The sequence below is a fragment of the Opisthocomus hoazin genome, chromosome 6, assembly GCF_030867145.1.
Source record: "Opisthocomus hoazin isolate bOpiHoa1 chromosome 6, bOpiHoa1.hap1, whole genome shotgun sequence".
Lineage (NCBI taxonomy): Eukaryota > Metazoa > Chordata > Aves > Opisthocomiformes > Opisthocomidae > Opisthocomus > Opisthocomus hoazin.
Window position 1 is genome coordinate 33066932 of NC_134419.1, and position 22276 is coordinate 33089207.

The 22276-nt window shown below is 44.6% G+C and overlaps 1 protein-coding gene across 6 annotated transcripts in view; it reads right to left on the minus strand.

The window, feature by feature from the left end:
• Positions 1-22276, minus strand: part of RABGAP1L (RAB GTPase activating protein 1 like) — a 247593-nt gene that overhangs the window by 55799 nt on the left and 169518 nt on the right. For 5 of the 6 annotated variants that reach the window (XM_075422625.1, XM_075422622.1, XM_075422626.1 and 2 more), the window contains one exon: positions 5492-5620. In XM_075422625.1, coding sequence (XP_075278740.1) covers positions 5492-5620 — 129 coding nt within the window. Of the gene's footprint in view, positions 1-5491; positions 5621-11764; positions 12789-22276 lie in introns of those variants that run through there. The other variant, XM_075422627.1, reaches the window with a different exon arrangement.

The following is a 22276-nucleotide window of genomic DNA, read 5'->3' on the forward strand; positions in this document are numbered from 1 at the left end:
GCTCCAGGCTGGCGCAGCGCGCAGACGTGGCGGGGCTGGAGGTCTGCTGAGGCTGAAGAGCTTGCAGCCCTGTTGTCACAGTAACTCGGTGACCCAACCTGACGTGCCATCTTTGGGCCCAAGCCGTGCGAGCACGCTGAGTTCATGCCTATAATTCCAGATTTAGAAGATTATTTATTACGCGGAGATGAGATTTTCTGGGTTTTTTTCATGGCTTTTGACTAAATTCACCTGCAGAATCAAGTTTTGTTTAAGAATTATTGCTGCGGAAATTGCATTAACTAAGCAAAGCAGGTTGAAAGAATAATAAACAGATATGATAACCTAATGAGGATTCGATCTTCATCTGCTGCTTGAACAATTGAATAGAAAAATGAGATACAGGGTCAAGACTTCCCAGCAAACAGACCCCTAATAATACTTCTTAAACTTTTTCCTATCCTTTAAATTTTTATTGCAGAGATAAGGAACGTGGGGAAGTGACAGCAACGAGAAGAAGGAACCTGTCATCCCCGCGACAGCTTCCACAGCTCACCTGCACACCTGGAGAGCTGCGGGCGCGCATCGGAAACAGCAGTGAGTGTAACAGCAAAGAAAATCTGCAGATAGATGCTGGCTGATGTGGCAATGGGTTGGCACCTCTCTGCCCAGGTGTTCACGTGGCCAGCAGGTCGAGAGAGGGGATTCTACCCCTTTACTCCACTCTCGTGAGACCCCACCTGGAGTCCTGCGTCCAGCTCTGGAGCCCCCAACATAAGAAGGACATGGATGCATTGGGTCCAGAGGAGGCCACGAAGATGATCCGAGGGCTGGAGCACCTCTCCTACGAGGACAGGCTGAGGGAGTTGGGGCTGTTCAGCCTGGAGAAGAGAAGGCTCCAGGGTGACCTCAGAGTAGCTGCCAGTACCTGAAGGGGCTACAGGAAGGATGGAGAGGGACTTTTCACAATGGTGTGCAGTGATAGGAAAAAGGGGAACAGCTCCAAACTAAAAGAGGGCAGACTTAGATTGGAGATTAGGAAGAAATTCTTCCCCATGAGGGTGGTGAAACACTGGCCCAGGCTGCCCAGAGAAGCTGTGGCTGCCCCCTCCCTGGAAGTGTTCAAGGCCAGGCTGGGTGGAGCTCGGAGCAACCTGGGCTGGTGGAAGATGTCCCTGCCCATGGCAGGGGGGTTGGAACAAGATGAGCTTTAAGGTCCCTTCCAATCCAAACCATTCTATGATTCTATGAATTATCTCAGAATTAAGCAACATGAAACAGCCAAATACCACAAGACTATTTACATATTTGTGAAAGAGTAAACCGGCACTTTGTCATTCCTAAATAAAATGAAACACCTCTACAAATGGAGATAAATATCCTCGGACATTGCTATATAGCGCTGTACCTGGATTCTCCAAAGCCTCTGGCATACAGCTCTCCAGCTCTGTTTACCAGCCTGATGTAATTTATTTATGCCCAAACACAAACAAATTAAACAACGTAAGCAATTTAACCCTATGTTTACTACTCTACTTGCTCGCCACAAGAAAAATAAGGCTATAATGCAGTAAAAATCAAGGCAATTAACTGCAGGAAACCAAAGAATCCTGAAGGAAAGCGGTAAGGAGATCCTAAAAAAGTGGATATTGCCCATATGAAGCACTCAGCTCATCTTCTACTCGAGTAGCTACACATTGCTTAGAGAACAGCCAAGTAACTACTCACTGATTTTAACTTTGAACAGTATCAATATTGGCAAAAATAAAACCCAGGGTTTGTAATGGAGAGTTATTGATAGGGACTTCAGTTCCAAAAGCTCCCGTCACTGCGGAGCTCTGCATTTATAAAATGCATACGGCCGTCTTTCTATACTTAGTTTTGTTTGTTCGCTTCTTTCCCAAGCAGAGAAATTCAGCTGCAGGTACCTGAGAAATCAAACACCAGCAAAAATGCATAAAGTCACTGTCCCCAGTGTCTTGTCTTTGTTTATTCGCAAAAGCTCTGGGGAGCAAAGAAGGAAACGTTGTTAGGCTTTGCCTTGCCCCCGGCCCCCAATTATTGTTAAAAGTTTAGCTTTAATTCTCATTATGGCGTGGTGCTTCAGAATTTGTCACCTCATTTGTGAAAAAACAAACGAAATGAAACAACTGTCTGATCCCCACTGTTCTCTGCACTACAGGGAGAATGAATGAGGTTTCTTTCCCCACGCCACTGCATGCAATAGCCATGGCTCCAGGCTACCGGAGTTTTCTGTACCACAGTCATGACTTGTGGCCAACAACTTGAGTTTTAAATTCTGTAACATCTGCAGAAATACAGTAACAACAGTGTTTCCGAGAAAGACACATATCAGAAAGATTGATCAAATACAACACAAGGCAGCTTGAAACTCTTTGCTCAAATGCAATCTCTTCCAAATGCCCGTATTCTAAGATTTGTAGGGTCAGAAATAAAAGATAATTCTCCTTGTGTGCGCTCAACTCCCAGCAGACAACAGAGCTTCTTCCTCCACTGTTCAGAGGGGAGATTACAGAGTTTCTTTGGTCACAGGAACTGAGCTCTAAAAAAATAAAGACGTAATATTCTTCAGGGTCCTGCAGTTTAAAAAAGAATTGTCACCGACAACACAAAGACTTAGGCTAGCAAGGGTCACGGCACCTTGGACCCAGGGTCTTTTGTATGTGAAGAAGTAGATTTGCTCTGAATTACCTCTATGCTACTTACTGCCGAGATGCTACCTGCTTCCTCAGACCTGACAGACTGGAAGAGAGCCGAGAGAAGCACAGACGAATTTTCACCTCCAGGGAGGTATCTCCATCTTAAGCCTCAACAGTTTGGTTGATGTTGAAGACAATATCAAGGAACACATCTTGGCCAACATAAATGTGGGCCGCAGAGCTCATTTCTAGGCATTTCTGTATCTATACTTCTACCCGCACGTCTTTCTTCTCAACATGTGAAAGCCTGTGGTTTTGCTCCTTTTCATTCTAGTCCGAGGTGCTGATCCTGGGATACATTTATTCTTCCTCCACAGCCTCTTTTGCATCACAGAAGCGTCTTCAAAAAGGAAAGCATCTTACTGTGAACAAGAGGCACTGCAAACCTGTCGGGCATCATCATCACGGTCTTTTTCTGTATTCAAACTTCAGGCATCCATCAGAAAAATCCGTTACAAGCTGCTGGGTTTGTTTCCTTCGAAGGAAGAGAGAGTTTGGACTTCCCCTTCTAAAGACCAGCTATGATGACTATTCTGCTGACAGCAGTGACTCTGTATGCTCTGCTACGGCTCGACGCACAGACCACCGGAGGCAGCAAGCTTTTCGAGAACATTTGAAAGTGTCACCTTAAAGGAGGTCAGTCAGTCCTCCAGCCAGCCTGCATCTGGGGCTCAAATGTGTCCAATCCAGCTCCGGAAAAAGTTCCACTTCCTCCTTCTCATCGAGCCAAGTTGTTTCAGACAAATCGTGGCAAGGATGGCAGAAGACAGAAATGTCAAGCAGTGCGACCTCCACCTGTTGCTCTGTCTAGTATTTTCAGACTCCAGGATGGAAAGGAGCTGGTACTAATCCTGAAGGAGCCAGATTCGAGAAGCTTAAGCCAAAAGACCTTCTGAGTATGCCTTCCTGCTGCAGTTCTGAAAGGGAAAACATCTCTCATCCTGGAAGGCCATGACTCTTGATGGCACGAAGCTGAACAAAACAAAATTCAGAATATTTCCTCTCTGTGGCCTGCTGGGCTGTGGAACAGTTTTCAGATGTCCCCCTCACCTTACTGAGTGAAAAGGCCAATACTGAGGGCAAAGCTCATCAAGATATACGCTGCGATACAGCTGCTGGGGATACAGACATCGAATATTTCTATCCACTTCTCCCTGCATTTCAAAAATTCCTACTAATCCTTGTATAGTTCAGTACGACTCAGGAGAGTGCCTTGACTCCGTGCCTGCTGTACTCATCTGCGCTTTTCTCTTACACAATGGAACCCAGAATATGCGAAACCCTGAGTGTGCAGTGGATTCGCTGTCAAATCCTTCAGCCGCCATCCCATTTGCGCCGACGAATCGTTCAGAATTTTGTTCTCTGCTTTTAAAAGGCCCCATGTGCAGAACCCATACGAGGCACTATGTACTGACCACCTGCCTTAACTGCACTACAAAATACTTCCCCGACACAACACATCATATACATACACACCCAATACAAATCGAAAAATTCATGAAAAATACCATCCTGTAGCACACTATATATTGCACAAGAACATGAGAAAGGCAGGTCCAAGAAAACTGACAAGTGTCTCCTCCAAAAAGTACCACGAGGACTTCTGTCTTAACCTCCCATCAGAAAATTACACACTGAGTAAACAATATAAGGATAATGTTATTGTATTTGTTAAGTCCTTAAATCACTCATTTTCAAGAACTGACCAAAGGACTAAACCGTAGTCTTTTACTCCCAAATTCTTTCAGTAGCAGAGCTCAAATCTCAAGTCGAATTTTAATAAAACCTTTGCACAGATTTTTTTTCTGGCTGGAATAAACATCAGTAGAGCAACCCCCACTCTTTCATAAGATCAGAGTTTTAAACAGTATGGAAGAAGCCCTTGCTTAATAAACTATGAAATTAAGCAGCACAAAAGTATATTAACAAATATATTGAGAGAGAGAGATAAAAAAGGCGGAACGTTAGAGAAGCATTCTTTCTGATGGGATGTTCTCAGCCCATTACTGGGCCACACCAACCACACATTTCCCATCAGTGCTCCCACTCCAAGAAATAAAACCACTTTTTTTCAAGACCAAATGTTAAGCCCATCCACAGCTATACATATTTCAACAAAAAAAGTGCCAGAAAAAATAGCAGACCTTCCAAATGGCGGCTTTACGAACCTCTGTGGCCATTTTTAACATAAGATTGCCAGCCTTAAAAGCTTACAGCCAGGCTCTTGTAACTCGCCATGGTTCAGCGCGAGCCCGGTACTTGTGCTCCAGCCGCTCACAGCAGCCCACCTTTCGACAGCACAGGCTTGGACAGGGCTGAATATAAAAAGATCTTCTGTCTCAGTAAGCTTGACAGAGAAACAAAACTAAGTTTCGACCCCAAGACAATCGTATCCTACAGCAGCACTCAGCGAATGAACAACTTCTGAGCAAAACAAATAATATCTGACCTTTGGGTGCACGCTTATCATACATTTGATTAATTGATTTAGTGTTTATAAATCAGTTAATGACTTAGTGAGTTCTGATAATTGAGTCTGATTACGCATCGATTTTCTATTTTGATTATTAGCTTGTAGCGAAGCAAAGAGAGGAAAGCCCAAAGCTTTATTTTCTTTAAATATAATAAATGCGTGCATGCATGCGTGTATAAATATACAAACATACATAACGAGTAATAAACTAATGATTTAATTAATTTACTTTCCACATGCTATGGCCACTCTTAACGTCGCCCCTCACTTTTCCTGTAAAAACCCTGGGTGACTGAGAAGAAACGAAGCCCATCCTTACCTTAATGTTGCAAGCTTGTTCCATCAGTCTTCTGGCGTTCTCTTCAGCTCTGTACCTCTTGGGCAACTGAACCCTGAAGAATTTTAAAGCTCCTTCAAAGTCAGCTTGTAGAAGGTCCTCTTTTGAGGTCTGCAATTAAACACAAGGAACCACAGTAAACGCTGAGAAGACACAGTCATGCTGGTGACTGGATTTGTCATCTACTGGATGTAGTCCAAACCACCAAGCTTCCCAGCAGCTCTAAAACCCCCTCCTTGAAACCAGCTCTCTAACCCCTGCCTCATAAAACAAAACAGAGGCTGAAGCACACCCAAGGAACCCCAGGCAGAGCACTGTAACACATCAATCTCTTTTGTCCTTCTGTACCTGCGGGGTGAGAAAGCTTCTGGCTCAGCCTGTCAAGATGTCACTCAGTGAGGAGGGAAAAAAAACCAAATCCCAAGCAAACAACAAAAACCTAAAAGAATTTATAATATTTTCTAGAAAGCTTGCGCGTTAGACCATTGCTGACTCTCATACCACTGCCCTAAAAAGCCAATGTATATATAGATCTCTACGGTAGCAGACACGAACAGCAGAAGCAGAAATGCGAATGACTCATAAGAGGCATCAGCAAGTCGATGTGCAGAAGCCTGTGACACAATTTCTCAAAGAACTCTGTGCCAGAAAATGTTTTACATGCTTACTTCTACATCTCTCATAATACTGTACTGTGGTATCAAGCCTAACAGGTCAGAAAATGTTAAAATATTCAACACTTCATCCAGGTCTGCTACTGGCGGAGTAACCTGATTCACAGGGACGCATGTATTCATCTTTGGCTTTACCAAGAACCGCACCAAGAGATGCAGCAGATGCAAAACCCCGAGCCACAGGGCAATTCCTTTAGCAGGTTCACAGCAAGCCTGCGTCCAGGCGAGGCACTTAGGACGTCACCTCCAAAATGCGTTTTTCAAGATTTTTAACTCAGGAAGAGTGAACAAAACTGTGTCAACGTCCAGACGAGTGTGAGGGAGACCGGCGCCGAGTGTCACAGTGTTGCTACAAATACCTCGGGAGCATCACAGGTACCTCTGGTTCAGGTTAACGGCTGAACTGACTGCTCAAGTGCCACCGCCGACATTTTCATGTGTGCGTCCTCCCCTTTCTCCTGAGGAACGCCCTTGGTCACTTCTGGCCTTGTTATACACAGTAGGTATATTACACACACACTTAGTTTCAAAGTTTGACTCTTAACTATATTGTCCTCCACTCCAAATCACTTGCTGTCTCCAATTTCAGACAACTGAAGTGTAGTGTTGACGGAATGCTGGTGTAGCCGGGTACCTCATGGATCGGAGCCACTCCTGAACGCAGCTACGGCCAACATCTCCGTTTCCTCTTCCTAACGTCATATTTCTCCTGGACAAGTTTTACAGAGGTTTGATATCTTTTCGCCACACTTGAGACTAGATCACCATTTTCTACCCACGATGGGCTCCATTTAAGGTTACCCGCAAGCCGCAGAGCATGGTGGGAGCAGCCCCTCACACCAGCAGCATGCAGCTTCACTGCCAAAACCCACGATGACAAAGAAGCCCCTTCCAGGCAACGCTCAGCTGGGTAACATGGATCGAAAAGCAGTAAACGGTTCGATCACCAGCTTACTCGAAAGCGATTTCTCTCCCTCCCTCTCGGCGATGTCAGCAGCCGTGATCACTACACAAGTCAAATAGATTTCCCTATCACTTTGCAAATCTGCCTTCTTCGGCGACAAGCTCTCGGGCGCTTCCAGTGCCCTCCTCTCCCTCACGCTGTGGCAGCCTCTCACACCCTCCTCGGAAGCCCGGCCCCGAACACGGCTCTGACCCCAGAGGGACACCAGCCGACCCGCACGCTCCATTTCGCTGCTGCTCTGGGTTTGACAGGGATGGTGCTCGGACACGGCAGTGCTGGGAGACGGGTAAGCTCCAAGACAGGCTGTCTACTGCGCCCTTCCAACACTGTGGGAGGCTGTGTTCAATTAAGACTTCTGGACAGTTCTGGGGTGCATTAAGAGGAGTGTGGCCAGCAGGTCGAGGGAGGTTCTCCTCCCCCTCTACACTGCCCTAGTGAGGCCCCATCTGGAGTACTGGGTCCAGTTCTGGGCTCCCCAGTTCAAGAAAGATGAGGAGCTACTGGAGAGAGTCCAGCAGAGGGCTACGAGGATGATGAGGGGACTGGAGCATCTCTCCTACGAGGAAAGGATGAGGGAGCTGGGCTTGTTCAGCCTGGAGAAGAGAAGGCTGAGAGGGGACCTTATAAATGCTTATAAATATTAAATTAAATAATAATTAAATTAAAATAATCTGTTCATTAAAAAATTAGCTTCACTATTAAAATCACAAGAAAGCAAAGTAACATTTGGAGAGTAACATTAATCAGGTTGTGTACTTTGCGTATTTTCTGCAAACTGACCCCTTCAGATATGATTAAACCCAAGACGCAACGTAAAACCAGTCTGTGGGTTTGCATACACATACAGTACAAAAAAAAAAATTTAAATAGCAATGTTGGAATCCTAGAGTTTACATTTCTTGACATTTTCTGATTTTAATCAATAACTCATGAAGACATCGCCGGTACCTTTTGGCAGCTGTTTGACAGGCCGAGGTTTGTAAATGTGTTGGTGTGCGTCACTCCGCTTGTGGAACTCGTGAACGACCTATTGCACCAAGCCATCAGTAAGTTCAATGCACCACCAATGAAAGCCTGGCAGGTGCACTCGGGGACTTCAGGGCATTTTTTTATTACTCTGGAGGTGATTTTCAAATAATCGTCTTTTGGTTCAGCTACATTTTTAAAACCAGACAAAAGAGGAAACTCACTGAGAACTATGACCAAACGTCTCGGCTTGCCTTTCAGGGTTGGACTCAATATGCCCCCAAATGTCCTTCCCACATCCTTAAGTATTTCAACATATTAATAAAATTATCTTCTATGGATTAGTTGAAACTAAGGGAAAGCCCTTTCCCACAAACACTAGCAAAGCTTTCAAATCTAAAGGTAAAGTTCTGGAAAACTGCAAATGTTCAAAAGACAGGAATGGAATTTGAGAGACTTAAACGATGTTCATTTTGGTAATATAAATAAAATAATAAAAAGTTATAAATAAAGTAAATAATGACTAATGTTACTACTACTTTCCCCAAAATATTTAGGAAAATGTGATTAAGACAAAGGACAAAGCCCTGGCCTTTTTCTTTAATTTAAGGTCTCTGTCTTCAATTATTAATTCTGCAGTCTCATTTATTACCGACTGTATGAACTAAAGTTCCTGTTCCCACCTGGGAACTAACACAGAAGAAGAAATTTCAGATCAACCATGCTAGACTTCCTTAATTTAACTCATCCTCCTTCACACAAACAGACAAAAATTACTAATTTCCATAGAATTCTATGTACACAGTATATACGTTTAGAATTTCTCTAGAACGTCAGTGAGCACCAAGTGCCTATTCTACACTTTCATGAACACGTGTCAGGACCAAGACCAAGTTAAAGGCTGAGAAGAATCTGGCTGTACTCTACTGCGCTACTTAATTTGCTACTGATAAATTCAAAATATTGCCAAGTACCCCCACACTCATTTTTCAGAACATAGGATTTAATCTATCACAGACGTCGATGTGGGTCTAAGTCCTTTTAAGACGCTACACAGTGTAAAACCAAGGTATGGGAGCTGTTTGTGCCAGCGTGACAGTTCCTCTCCCACTGGTAGCAGCAACCAGGCTGCGGTGCTGCACACGGCGTGAGCGTGTGCTGCCCTTAGACCCGAGGCACGGGCCTGCCATCGGCTCAGCCACTGCGCGAGGGTGGAGCTGGTCTTAGGGCTGCCGAGGAGCGCGAGGGTGGACAAACTCCGGATCCAGGCCTGGGGGAGTTGGATGGGCAAAGCTACACTGCTACAGTTGCACTGGCACGCGCCTCTAGCGCAGTACTTCAAAAGAGTCCTTTTACGCTCATTGCTTATGGCCATTTCTTTACTGTCAAGCCCATTTTTTCCTAAATAAAAGCCATGCTCACTGTAAAACACTGTTTGGGACAAAAGCGCTATGGAAAAAAAATGGCTTTGGTTTTGTGCGCAGTGAGTTGGCATCCGTAAATACAGCAATCATCCTGTGTACACCCAGTAGTGTCCACCTACCCGAAAACTCCCCACTGCATTTCTCCGTAGCTCCGGACTGACAAAGGGAATGTTCATTCTGCCACAAAACACTGATGAACGTGCGTAAGCACAAACCCAAAACCAGCTGGCTTCATCCGCCCATCGTTATCCCAAAGGGGAAAAACCCCCACCGAATCTGTGCTGTTTCACCCGCCCATCATCGCGGGTCGCTGATGCAGTGAGCAGGTGATCAGAATTTTTCCTAGGCAGGCATAAATATTATAGATTATATTTCTCACATAAGACTACTATGGTATATATTCTGCCACTCCCTAGGTATTTATTCCCAAAACCACAGCAGAGGGAGAAGCTTCTGCATACAGAAAAGAATCTAGTCTTCAATTTTCTGAAACACTGAGGTTTTGAAGTATCCTCAGATGTGATTAAAGTACAAATTCTTGGTCCTCAGAGATTTCTCATTTTTAAAAAATTATCAGAAACACAGTCTCTCCACCTCTCTACAGCAGGTGTATCTGTCAGAAGGGGTAGATGTTGGCAGAGGTCTATTTAGCTAGCGAAACCTGACAGGGAATCCCACGGACTCCACCAGTCCAGGCTCTCTAATCAGACAAGCATCATTTGTATTGTTCTGCCTTTTCTTCCCCCCCCCTTTTTTCTTTAATAAAGGATGTTCTGTCATTCAGCAAAGCTAAGCTGCCCGGGTGATGAAGTACGCTAAATTTGCTGGTGCTCTCCATCTGGAGGGCCGGACACAAAGCCTGATTAAGTCAAGTGAAAAAGAGCTTAGTGGTTTTCTCTCTGCTTTCCTCAGAGCTCGTCACAAACCCACAGAGAAGGATCCAGCAGTCCTCGCCCGGCAGCAGGACGGGGCGGAGGAGCGGTCAGGCACACTTGGAGGCAAACGGGAGTAACGCTTCCACACACCACAGATTCAACCACGCGCTTTTAGCTGTGGTGCTCAATTCTACAAGCGACCGTAGCTATCCACATTCATCGGCACTTTACTAGCAGTCAGAGAGTTTGTGAGGTTTTTTTTGTTTTTATCTAACGTCTCGCTGCGCAGGGCCACACTGGTTCAACCACCCACCTTCTTCTTCCTCCTACACCGAACATCTTGCAAGACGCAGAGCACGTTCCCTGCTGCGAGCGTACTGCAGAACGCAGAGACGGGTTTCAGCAGCACGACGGAAACGCCAGGCAGGTCACCGCGTGTGACGACAGCCTGGGACTGCACAGGGTGTGGAAATAACGGCAGGGCACCGTCCCACGGGAAAATGGGATGGGATCAGTACAGGAGCAACTTCACGTGTTCCACATACAAACGACACGCTGGTGGACAAGGCCAAGCGCACCCCGGAGCCGCAGCCAGGTTTAGTTACAGCGTCCCGAAGCAGACCCAGCTAGGGCTAGGCACCGACTTCTGGATTCGCCACTGTTTTGTGGGTTTGAGTACAGCAGGAGAAATGACAAAAGCACACTCCTCTGCACTCTAACGTGCCACACCGGTTTCAGGCCGTTTCACACGCTGACACCACTTGCTACGATGGATAAAAACACCTCTAACAATTTATCTCCCAGATATTCTACACATGTATTTTAAACTTCCTTACAGAGTGTCGACTGCCTTTTCAAAATCAGACGCAGAAACAGTAAAAAACAAAAGCACATCAACGCAGCTTGAATATTTATGAATCTCTAAACTAACCTTTGATGTCACAAGTGTAAAATCTGACATGCTGAGCACTAATGCACTTTCCATCAGGATCTAGACATAGACCGGGCATGCTGCTTCTCTGCAATCATTACAGGACTGAGAACAAAAGCATTCACGGCTTTAGAAAAGGCTTTTTTTTTTTTTTTTAATAACGCAGCCCTGGTTGCGAACCCTGCAAGCTAGTTAAGGAGTGGCACCGATCCCCGCCAGCAGGGCCAGCATCCAGCCCTCCCGAGCTAACAGCAAACAGATTCAATGCTTACGAGATGAATTATGAGAAGCCGAGAGGAAAAAATGAGAGACCTCTCACGCCTCCACTCAGTGTTAAGGAATCCTGGGGTGGGGGAAGCAGGTTTGGGAGGGAAGATGGCAAATTTGCAACCAGTTAATTTCAAGAAAAATGCGCTCTCACCGCAAGCAGCCGAGGCACAAATAGGCGATGCCCCATTCCCAGAAGTTCCAGCACCCGACACGCATACTCATTCACCAGCTTGCTTCTCTCATCGTGCATGTCCTGGGACTTTTTGACAGGCGGTGTGAGCTTGGCAGCCGGGGTTTTGCAAGGTACCCCTTCTTCCATGAGCAGCAGGTAGTAAGTATCCAGAGTGAGAAGAACGGGCTTTGAACCGCAATTTCAGAAAGTGCAAGATGAGGAGAGCCAGCCTCAGATCTCTGCAACGGGCTCGGATGGTCGCCGGCAGCAATGCCCGTCGGTCTCTCAGCAAGAGAAAAGCATCTTTGCTAAGAGTCAAGGAAAAATATGATCCGCCGCGCTGGCTCAGCCAGAGTCCAAAGCAGATTTGAAAAACAAATCAGAGAAAACATGGATCTAAAAATGCACCTAAAAAGCAGGAAAATGGCAGAAAAGAAGTGCAGGAAAGCTGGGATGGGAGCAAAGCAAGGGAGGGCTTTCAGGGCTCAGCGTCTGTGGACGTGTGTGCCAGCAGCAGCAATAAGAGCAATAAAGCCAGGGCAGTTCTCAAGCTGCAAAGAGAAAAGGATGAGCTCATTGCAACCCCTGATTCGTGACAAGCGTGGCGGCTGCCGCTGCTGCCTCTCGCTGTGCATCAGTAATGAAGGGGTAGGCACGGAGGGGGCTGGGAGTAGGAGGAGGGGGCGAACGAGCACGCAGAGAGCTCCTCGGGGGAGAATGCCGTAATGAGAAGCCAATAGTGAGCGGCTGGACAGCTGAGCTCCCCTCCCCATCCACCGCGCATCAATTCAGCTGTGGGGTTTTGCTGCTGAATCCCAGGCTTACAGCGCAGGGACTGCATCCTATCTAGCATTCCACGGTGAGGAAGAAACCGGCCCGCCAGCTATGTAACGACTTGTATTCGATCTGCTTCCGAATAATGCAAATACAGACTCTGTGCAAGCCGGAGACGGGCAGGAGACCCTCATCCCTCCCGGACGATGAATGGGAGAGGGGCAAGGACACCGTGACGGAGTGCTGGTGAGGAGAGAGCAGCGGGCAGCCTCGGAGAAGCTGAGAAGCCGCAGCCCATCTTCGCACAGCTTGCGCAGGCCTGAATTCAATAATTTAAGTAACGGTAGTTTCCAGCGCCGTGTTCGCAGGAGGCATTTCTGAATCTGGAGACGATGGGCAGAGAGGGGAGTGATGGCAGCACACGCATTTGAATTGATTTGAGAAACGAGCGGCACCAGTGTAAGGCTAACGCTATGATGTCACACCTCAAATTGCATCACTCCTGCGCAGGGAAGGGGCCAGGTGCCTCTGCCATCTGCTCACAGACAGCCCAGCAGGCATTACTTCATTTCCTAGGTCTGGATTTTAGAAAGCGTCTTTCCCTGCTGCTTCATTTTGGAATCACCTGATTACAAAGCGGGCTAGGTGACAGAACAATGCACGCTTCCGATCAGAGCAGACAGGAATATTCCACACATATCTAACACACAGAAAGCTGGTAATTTAAAATATTGTGAGGAGCTCTATGGATTTCAAACCCATTAATTGCAAACACTTCTGCAAATGCATATTTAAGCTCTGAACATCATTTGTCTAACATGTCGAGAAAAGCCATTAGACGTATTTAGTTAAAATACTAGTACCAAGTAAAAATCCACAGCATGGGGTCACTGAATTGAAATAATAAACACGTTCACGAGCAGTTAAAATATGAAAATAATTTTAAGCTGTGAACAAGCCTAGGTAAGTACCACAAAAAGCAGAGAAATAAGAAAAATAAATGAATTGCATTCAGTCTGATACACCACCCATAGTCGGCTCCTTACAAGCAGAAGTAAATTTTCTTGCATACGATTTTTTTTTTTTTAAAAGGACGTTATTACCAAAAATAGCCCCATCCACACAGGTCACCTTGGCTCACGGTGACACATGAAGCAAGTGGGAAAATGGTTAAAGCAGAACCAGCAGAAGCCATAGGTTCAAGACGACAGCTGACGACAAAGAGGCTTCAACAATTTCTCCTCCGGTGATACAGAATCACAGACTGTTCGGGGTTGGAAGGGACCTCTGTGGGTCACCCAGCCCAACCCCCTCCTGAAGCAGGATCACCCAGAGCAGGCTGCACAGCACCGCGTCCAGGCAGGTCTGGAATATCTCCAGAGAAGGAGACTCCACAGCCTCCCTGGGCAGCCTGTTCCAGGGCTCCGTCACCCTCAGAGGGAAGAAGTTCTTCCTCATGTTCAGACGGAACTTCCTCTGCTTCAGTTTGTGCCCGTTGCCCCTTGTCCTGTTGCTGGGCACCACTGGAAAGAGTCTGGCCCCGTCCTCCTGACACCCACCCTGAAGATATTTATAGGCATTTCTAAGGTCCCCTCGCAGCCTTCTCTTCTCCAGGCTGAACAAGCCCAGCTCCCTCAGCCTCTCCTCATAGGAGAGATGCTCCAGTGCCCTCATCATCTTCTTATCCCTCTTCTGGACACTCTCCAGCAGCTCTTCATCTACAGCACCTGAAAATTTCGTGCAGTACTGAATCAGCTGTTTAATGTAGGTGGTCTTCTGTATCTCAGGTTGTGAAACACTGTTTTGCAGATGAAAACCTTCCGTATGGCCTAGCGCACAGAGCAGGGTTCTGAAGAGGCAGAGGCTACAGCACTTCTGTCTCAGCTGAGATTTGGGGTATCTGCTGAGGTCCTTCTGAAAAGAAGCTATGCGCGACTCGTAAGAAAAAGGAAACCATAACCAACACATATTACATTCCAGTTTAAGATTCTAGCGAAGACTGTGATGGGAACGCTCCTACACTTTCCCGACTCCCTCAGCACGCAGTTCCACAGATCCTGGTTTATTATCTAGTTTGTTATTATGTGTATAGGCAAACATCACAATGCCGATCAGTTATCTGTCACAGGTTATATTTTCAGCTTACCAGACTGTATGTTTGTAGGGTGAAGGGGTTTAAAGAAAAGCAAGTAGCTCTTCATATTTTCCATCTAATTTAAACACACTGGTAAGCATGATATTCTACAGACTTTAAGTTCCACCTTCCACATGAGCATGAAACATTGCTCAAACCATTAAAAAGCAAGAAGTAAAAGCACTATACTGCGTGTTGGAACGCGAGTTACAGAACTGACTAGGAGTGTAGAGCTGAACGGGCAGAGTCACAAGAGGACAGATAATGCAGAGCACAGTCCATGTAAAAAGCCTTAAATTATTTCTTGCATAAATCAGACTTCAATAAGCTAATAGTTAACTCTCATCCTTACAGAAAATCAGGTTTGGTTCATTTCAGGTAAGGTCCAGGCTTCTGAGAAATGGAATTAAGTGATTATTAAATAAAGTCTTTAATTCTAGAAAGTGGTAATAGGATCCAATAGTTAGAAGCTAAAGCCAGATGAATTCAGGTTAGAAATAAGGTGCCAATTTTCAGGAATGAGGAAAATTAACTACAGGATTAGCTTCCCAAGAGATGTGGTCTGCTACCGTCATTATGACTTTTACACGAGGCCTAGGTGTCTTGTCTAAAAAGAGGTCTCTAAAATATGAAACATTTCAAGGCTTGGAAAAAATCCCAAACCCCTAACTATCAGCTGCAATCCCATGCGCCGTGTGTTTCAGGAACCCATTTCACACAGCGTAGCAGTGAACAGTCATTCAGATTTCCAGTTCGAGACTTTTCACACTCCCTTTCTTAGACACGTCTACATCCAAACTGAATGTTACATTTTAGTTTTATCCCTGTCTGACAAGGAATTGTGATTTTTCCTTCACATAGACTTCACTACTCTTACCCACACCATTAGATTGCTGTCCTGCGTTCTTCAGAAGGGCCTGACTGAAGTCAACATAAAAAACTGAAAATAGCCCAAAAGGCAGTAACTTGCACACTAAACAGAGTGTCTTGGGGTCAACACGTATCGCTCGTGCTGTGACTTCCACGTCGTAGGCTATCTGGGCTTTAAGTACAGTTCATTTCTGTTTCTGGCCTTCCTATCCATGCAATGCCTGTTGACTCACGTGGTGTTGCGAGTTAAGATCCGCTCAGACACAGACAGTTGATGCCCACTGAACTCAGATGAAGTGGCTAATGGCAAAATATTCTCAAAGCAAATAAAATCATACAGAATATGACTTGAAATGATCTGTATTTTCTGAATTCTGTAGCAAGATACCAAGGACCTTGATGTGGAGTCCTTTATAAATCTCCGTACTTTAAAATATACCAAAATTAGAAAAACATATGGAACACTACAGAGCATAAATATATACAAATGTATATAAACACACATATACATATATAAAAATTGAGAAAATATATAAAAATTGAGAACTTATTTGGGAAAGACTCATGGGATTCAAATAAAAATGACGGGTTTCTTTATCTATCTATCTATCTATCTATCTATCTATCTATCTATCTATCTATCTATCTATCTATCATTTTATGATGGTCAAAGTGGAAGCTTTGTGCTTCCTGTGCTGTTTTCTGTGGGGGTAAAAAGTATGTTCCACCACGACTATCGCAGTTTCTATCTTTAATATTTTGCCAAGAGTGCATAAAGCCTGGGTATAAATGTGTTAGGTTTAGGTGTTCGTACTGGTTTAGTTCCCAGCTAACGGTGCTCTCACTCGCATGTTTAACACAGCACGACGACTTGCTGTAAAACCTGACGACCTGCCCACCTCGCATCGTTTGAAAATGACGACCCAATGTGAGCACTACTGATTTCTTCCTCCCTCTCCCTCTCCCTTTCCCGTAAAGGCACCACTCGCATTGTCTCCTATCTTGCACTTTGTGGTGACAAGAATGTCAGATTTTTATGAGAATGTACTGAAAGGTCAGCACAGAGATAAATGAAACATTTTCATAATTGCCGTATCAATTGCTAGTTGATCAATGCCTATTTATGATAGCATCTCCCTTTTCTACATCAACCGTCAAAAAAAAAAAAAAAAAGGAACTGAATTGCCTTTAACATTTCAGTGGCAAAAAGAACTGACTTTGAAAAGCTAAATAGACTCTAAAACTGGAAGAACAAAAAAGAAAGTTCTCTTTCAAGTTTACTCCTATAAAATGATAACACAAATTCTGCACCAGAACAGCTCCGAAAATCCATCTGTGTTACATTATGCCCACAATAAGAACTTCAGCTCTCACCTTATCAGAAATTATTTAGTCCTTTCTGCTCTTCAGGTCTAATCACAACTGAGTAATCTGGCTTTAGCGAGTTTACATTTTTATCATCATTAGAGAGAACATGATAAACCAATTAATTTTTCACAGCAGATTCCATCAACGATCTGTGCTGGGGTCTGTGCTGGTTGGTCTATTCTTAAACGGCTTGGAAAACAGGGCGAGTCGTGAGGTGACAACAGTTGCAAACGCTACTAAATTATTCAGGGTTTTAAAGACCGGGTCTTACAGTAAAGAATTGCGGAAGGACCATAAGAGACTGAATGACTGGGCAATAGTACGGTAAATGACAGTCAATGTAGATAAATACAAATTTATGACAACGGGGAACAGTATCAATTTTACATATAAATAATAGCCTCTGAGCTGACAATTGCTACTCGGGAATGAATCTTGGAGTTACTGTGGGCAGTTCTATGAAAGCATCAGCTCAGTGCCCAGCAGAGGTCAACAAAATAAATCAAATGGTAGGAATTAATAGGAAAGGAACAGAGATCTAAACAAAGAATGCCATTATTCTACAGGATAACTCCATGATGTGTTTGCATCTTTGATACTATGCTTTAGTCTGGGCCTCCCATCTGAAAAAGGAGATAATCGAGATACAAAAGTATTTATAGAGGGAATAAGGCTCATGAGAGGCTTCCAAATCAGGAGACAAAAAACAGACTGAGATTACTAAGCCTGGAAAACAGGCAGTTGATCAGGGATATGTAGACTTCTAAAATCATGAGTGGCGTGGAAAAAGTGAAGATGTACCATCTGTCCAAGTGCCTTCCAACGTAGGAACCTCGCATGAAACTCGTAAGTGGCAGGTTCAAAGCAAACAAAATAACAATTATGCTGAGTAAATCGCTGTGGCTACTAGCTTACGTGTGTTCAAAAAGTCGCCGGACAAACCCCTTGAAAAACAATCCATACAGAGTTATTAAACACAAGGCACCACTTCTTTCTCAGAGTCTCCAAGACACAAATTGCCCTGTTCTTACAGTCTTCCCATGTTCCCACTGTCAGCAACAAGATCGTGGGGTAGATAAGCCTACAGGTCTGGAATGTTTATTTTTATGTTTTTATTTACTTCTATTACTTCAGAAAAAAATTTCCCATGGAATCACAAGATTTGCTAGGTACGTGAGACACATACCATATATTGAAATAATAACAATAAAAAATAATATAAATCAGAACTATACGTAATCCTGAAAACATGATCTTCAGTTTCCAGTATCTAGAAGTGATGAATAGACAATCTAACGGGGGTGGGTATCATTAATATAGACACCAGGGTTCAGTCCAGCTAAAGAAATGCCGTCCAACAAATGTCATGTTACTTTCTCTGCTTTCAGTCTTCTGTTCCTTTACAGAGGGAACACCCCTCCTCCCTCAAATTCAAAATTTAGGATGAATATTCACCTTACAGAAACTGACCTGATTTGAGGTGTGAGGAGGGGATCACGTGGGCTAAGTAACCAGAGAGGACAGGGTGGGTTTTTAAGCATGCAGATAGAAGTGGATATTTAAAAATAGAAAATTGGTTATATCTGGGCTGGAAAATCAGTACTCTGGAAGTTGAATGATTCTGGACGTTTTCAAGTACAGATTTCTCTTTCTAAAGAGATCATCTCCCACAAGTCACTAAGTTCTGGTTTTTGGGGTAGGGGGAGTGGGTCTAAGTGAGGAATTTTTCAGCCCAGCAAAACCTACAGTTTAAGGACCTCCTCGATTTAGGAACTAGAAAGATAAAAACAGTGATCTGAGCGCCTCTTAAAAACGGCATTTCTTGTCCTCTGCCTAATGGAGAAGACCTTGAAAACAGAACAGTCGGTTCTGATCTCTACCACCAAAGAGTTCGGATCCATTTCTCTACCAGAAGCTTCAACTCTGATCCTCGGCTCAGCTGTGTAAAGAAGCTATCAAAAAATTGGTAGAAATGTAAAGGACATCATCTCTTTTGCCTTAGACTCTAGGGTTTTATCTCGAAAAGACCCTTCTGAAGATTTAATGCACTTACAGAGAGGACTACACCAGATCACCTAGAAACAAAACCGGTTTAGGCTGGAAAGGCACCCAGTATGTCATTTTATCCAAACTCCAGCTTCAAGCAGTGCTAATTTAAAGACCAGTTCAGGCTCCTCAAGCCACTGCAAATGCAAAGTAAGAGAGTTTGTATGCAGAGAAAGAATGAAATAGCTGTTTTATCTCTTGGATACAAGGCCTAAGCCCTGTTGCCTACACACTCAGTGCTCTTTTCACGTGATACCACTCAAAAAGTTACAGTAATTGTCAAAACTGCATCTCCAGCTGAAAGACATTTCACACTTTTTAATTATCTGCGTCAACAATATGCAAGTTCTGTCTAAAATAAGCACCTGTCCAGTTTTCACTGACATCCTCAGAAGTTCAGCTAGCAAGATTATACAAAATATCAGCATCTTATTTCAGTAAGATACGGAACAATTCGGTTGGTCAACTTAACCATCCCTCTTCTACTGCTTGTTTTCATCTGACTGATAAAACCGAGTCCATTGATTGCTGCTATGACTTGAACCCTTTGGCTTTTTCCTTGATTGTTTTCTTAGCAGACTACGCTGCCTTTTCAATACTAATGCCCCAGGCTAGACAGCGGCAAGCGGCGATTTCGGAAGCAGACACCCGCTGGGTGATAACAGGAGGTGTAATCCTGAGGGATGTCAACACTGGCCACTTCGGTTTCCACTGCAAGCCGCACAGCTCCCTGCAGGAACAGGTTTAACTCCTGCACCACGAAGAGCAGGATCTAAGGCGCAGAAAACTGGGCGACGGCTCTGGCTACCTTGGAGTATGTCCGCTTCTCGTGAGCACAAATATTTGAGCTATGCCGTTAACACAGAACAAAACTGCAGATCTGATTTTAAAGTTCCAGGTCAGTGCAAGCGGTAATTCAGGAGATAAGTGCAGGACAAAATCCGAGACAGGTTAGGTCAGATATCTATCCAAAGAAGATAGTGTCTTGACAGTGAAAAAAGAAAACCTACAATTCACTATATGCTCACTGAGAAGTGAAATGTAAATGTACACAGCAGTACAGCATCATTTTATTAAAAATTTGTGCTCTTACAGAAGTCCACATCTACGATGGTGAAAGAGTATTTGTGGAACTCTCTGGTTAGCCATAAAGCCTATTTCATACAAACATCAGAGAGCAATACAATCCTCACAGTTATCAGATAATACCAGATTTTTTAGAAATTAGGAAATACAACATTATCACAGAAAACATAGTGTGACCTCTCCTAAAGCTCCAATCATTCACCTCTTCAAAAATTAATACAGAATTCAGGAGATGCAGAAGAGAACTAATAAGATGCTCTAGAGTTCAAGAACATTCCGAAGATTGGCTTATTTAGTCAACAATATGAACAATAACTATAAACACTTCAAGGTGATAAACACCAGCGTGCGTGTCGCTGGAAGGGGACTATTTAAGATAAAGGACAAGGCTGATATAAGAGTAGAGGAATGTAAAACGATCAGCAATAAATTTAAACTGGAATGAAGGAAACGGCCTTCCCCCAGCAATATTGCTGCTGTTAATAGTTTATGAAATGGATGCCGTGTCACATAACGGCATCACATAGCAGAGAAGCATTTCTTTCACCCAGGAGGTCCTTTTCAGTCCAGATACAGCATGATATAAAGATAACAAATAACCCTCCTTATCCAAGGTAATTTTGACAGGTGTTTTTTTTTCACCTCGGAAGCCCCTGTATCAACTACGTGAGGCGGCAGCAGCATCGGCTGTCCCTGCCATGGGTACGCTTCTCCCTCCTCTGTCGGGCGCGGGCAGGCACCAACAGCGTTGAGGCTGAAAGGTGACAACAGCAGTAACGCAGCGACACATCTCTCTTGTCTGTGTAACATCCCGCTATTACTCGATAATGGGCAGCGAGACGGAGTTTAAGAACCCCGGAGCGCCTTTAGAAATGCTGCTCACATTCGCCTGAGTTCAAGGAACGATACAGAGAAGCGCTGTTTTTAAGATAATAAATGTACTGGAGTGTTCTGTCTGAACGTGAGGAAGAACTTCTTCCCTCTGAGGGTGACGGAGCCCTGGCCCAGGCTGCCCAGGGAGGCTGTGGAGTCTCCTTCTCTGGAGATCTTCAAGCCCCGCCTGGACAAGGTCCTCTGCAGCCTGCTCTGGGTGACCCTGCTTCGGCAGGGGGTTGGGCTGGGTGACCCACAGAGGTCCCTTCCAACCCCGACCATTCTGTGATTCTGTGAATCTCTGTAAGGTACTAACGCACTGGCTGGCAAACACAAGCAGTAACAAACCCATTATTGTTTCTCACTATTCTCTACCCATTCCAATTTGAATATTAAGCACCTTCCCAATCCAAACTATGGCTTTCTTCTGTCACTAAGTAACACATTTTTAACAGTCACGAAGACGAAAGCTCAACGACCTAAGTGCTGACCCTAAGCATCGTTAGGAATCAATCACACGCCGTGAGCAGATGAGCCCCCCCGAAGGGAAGCTTGGACATGGACCTGCTTTAACAGCCTGGGGTTCATTCTTGCACCTCCAGTTAACGTGTACTCCTCCCCGCCTTTTCAGTAGTTAGCAACTTCGCCTACAGCATGGTTTCCCCCAGGCACGTATTTTAACGCTTGCCTCAGTTTGCTAATTCCAGAACAAAGCACGCATTTAGCTGTTTTTGCTAAGGTAGCAAAATCAGAAACAGAAGATTAAGGAAATAATTACCGAAATATTAAAGTATGAAAGCAAGCTTATTATTATTTTTTTCTTAGCATACGTGAAGATTTTAATGATTACTTTTTAATCTGCGACTAAGAAACTAACTAGTTGATGATAAAAGGGGTCTGAAAGTGTGCTGGTGTTGGAATGGTGTATTCTCCTCTGTCATTCTTGTTCAGCCTGAAGAAGAGAAGGCTGCGAGGGGACGTAATATATACTTACAAATATCTCAAGGGTGGGTGTCAGGAGGATGGGGCCAAGCTCTTTTCAGTGGTGCCCAGCGACAGGACAAGGGGCAATGGGCACAAACTGAGGCACAGGAAGTTCCGTCTGAACATGAGGAAGAACTTCTTCCCTCTGAGGGTGACGGGGCACTGGAACAGGCTGCCCAAGGAGGTTGTGGAGTCTCCTTCTCTGGAGATATTCAAGACCCGCCTGGACAAGGTCCTGTGCAGCCTGCTGTAGGTGACCCTGCTTCAGCAGGAGGGTTGGACTAGATGACCCACAGAGGTCCCTTCCAACCCCTACCATTCTGTGATTCTGTGATTCTCAATTAATGGCCTTAATT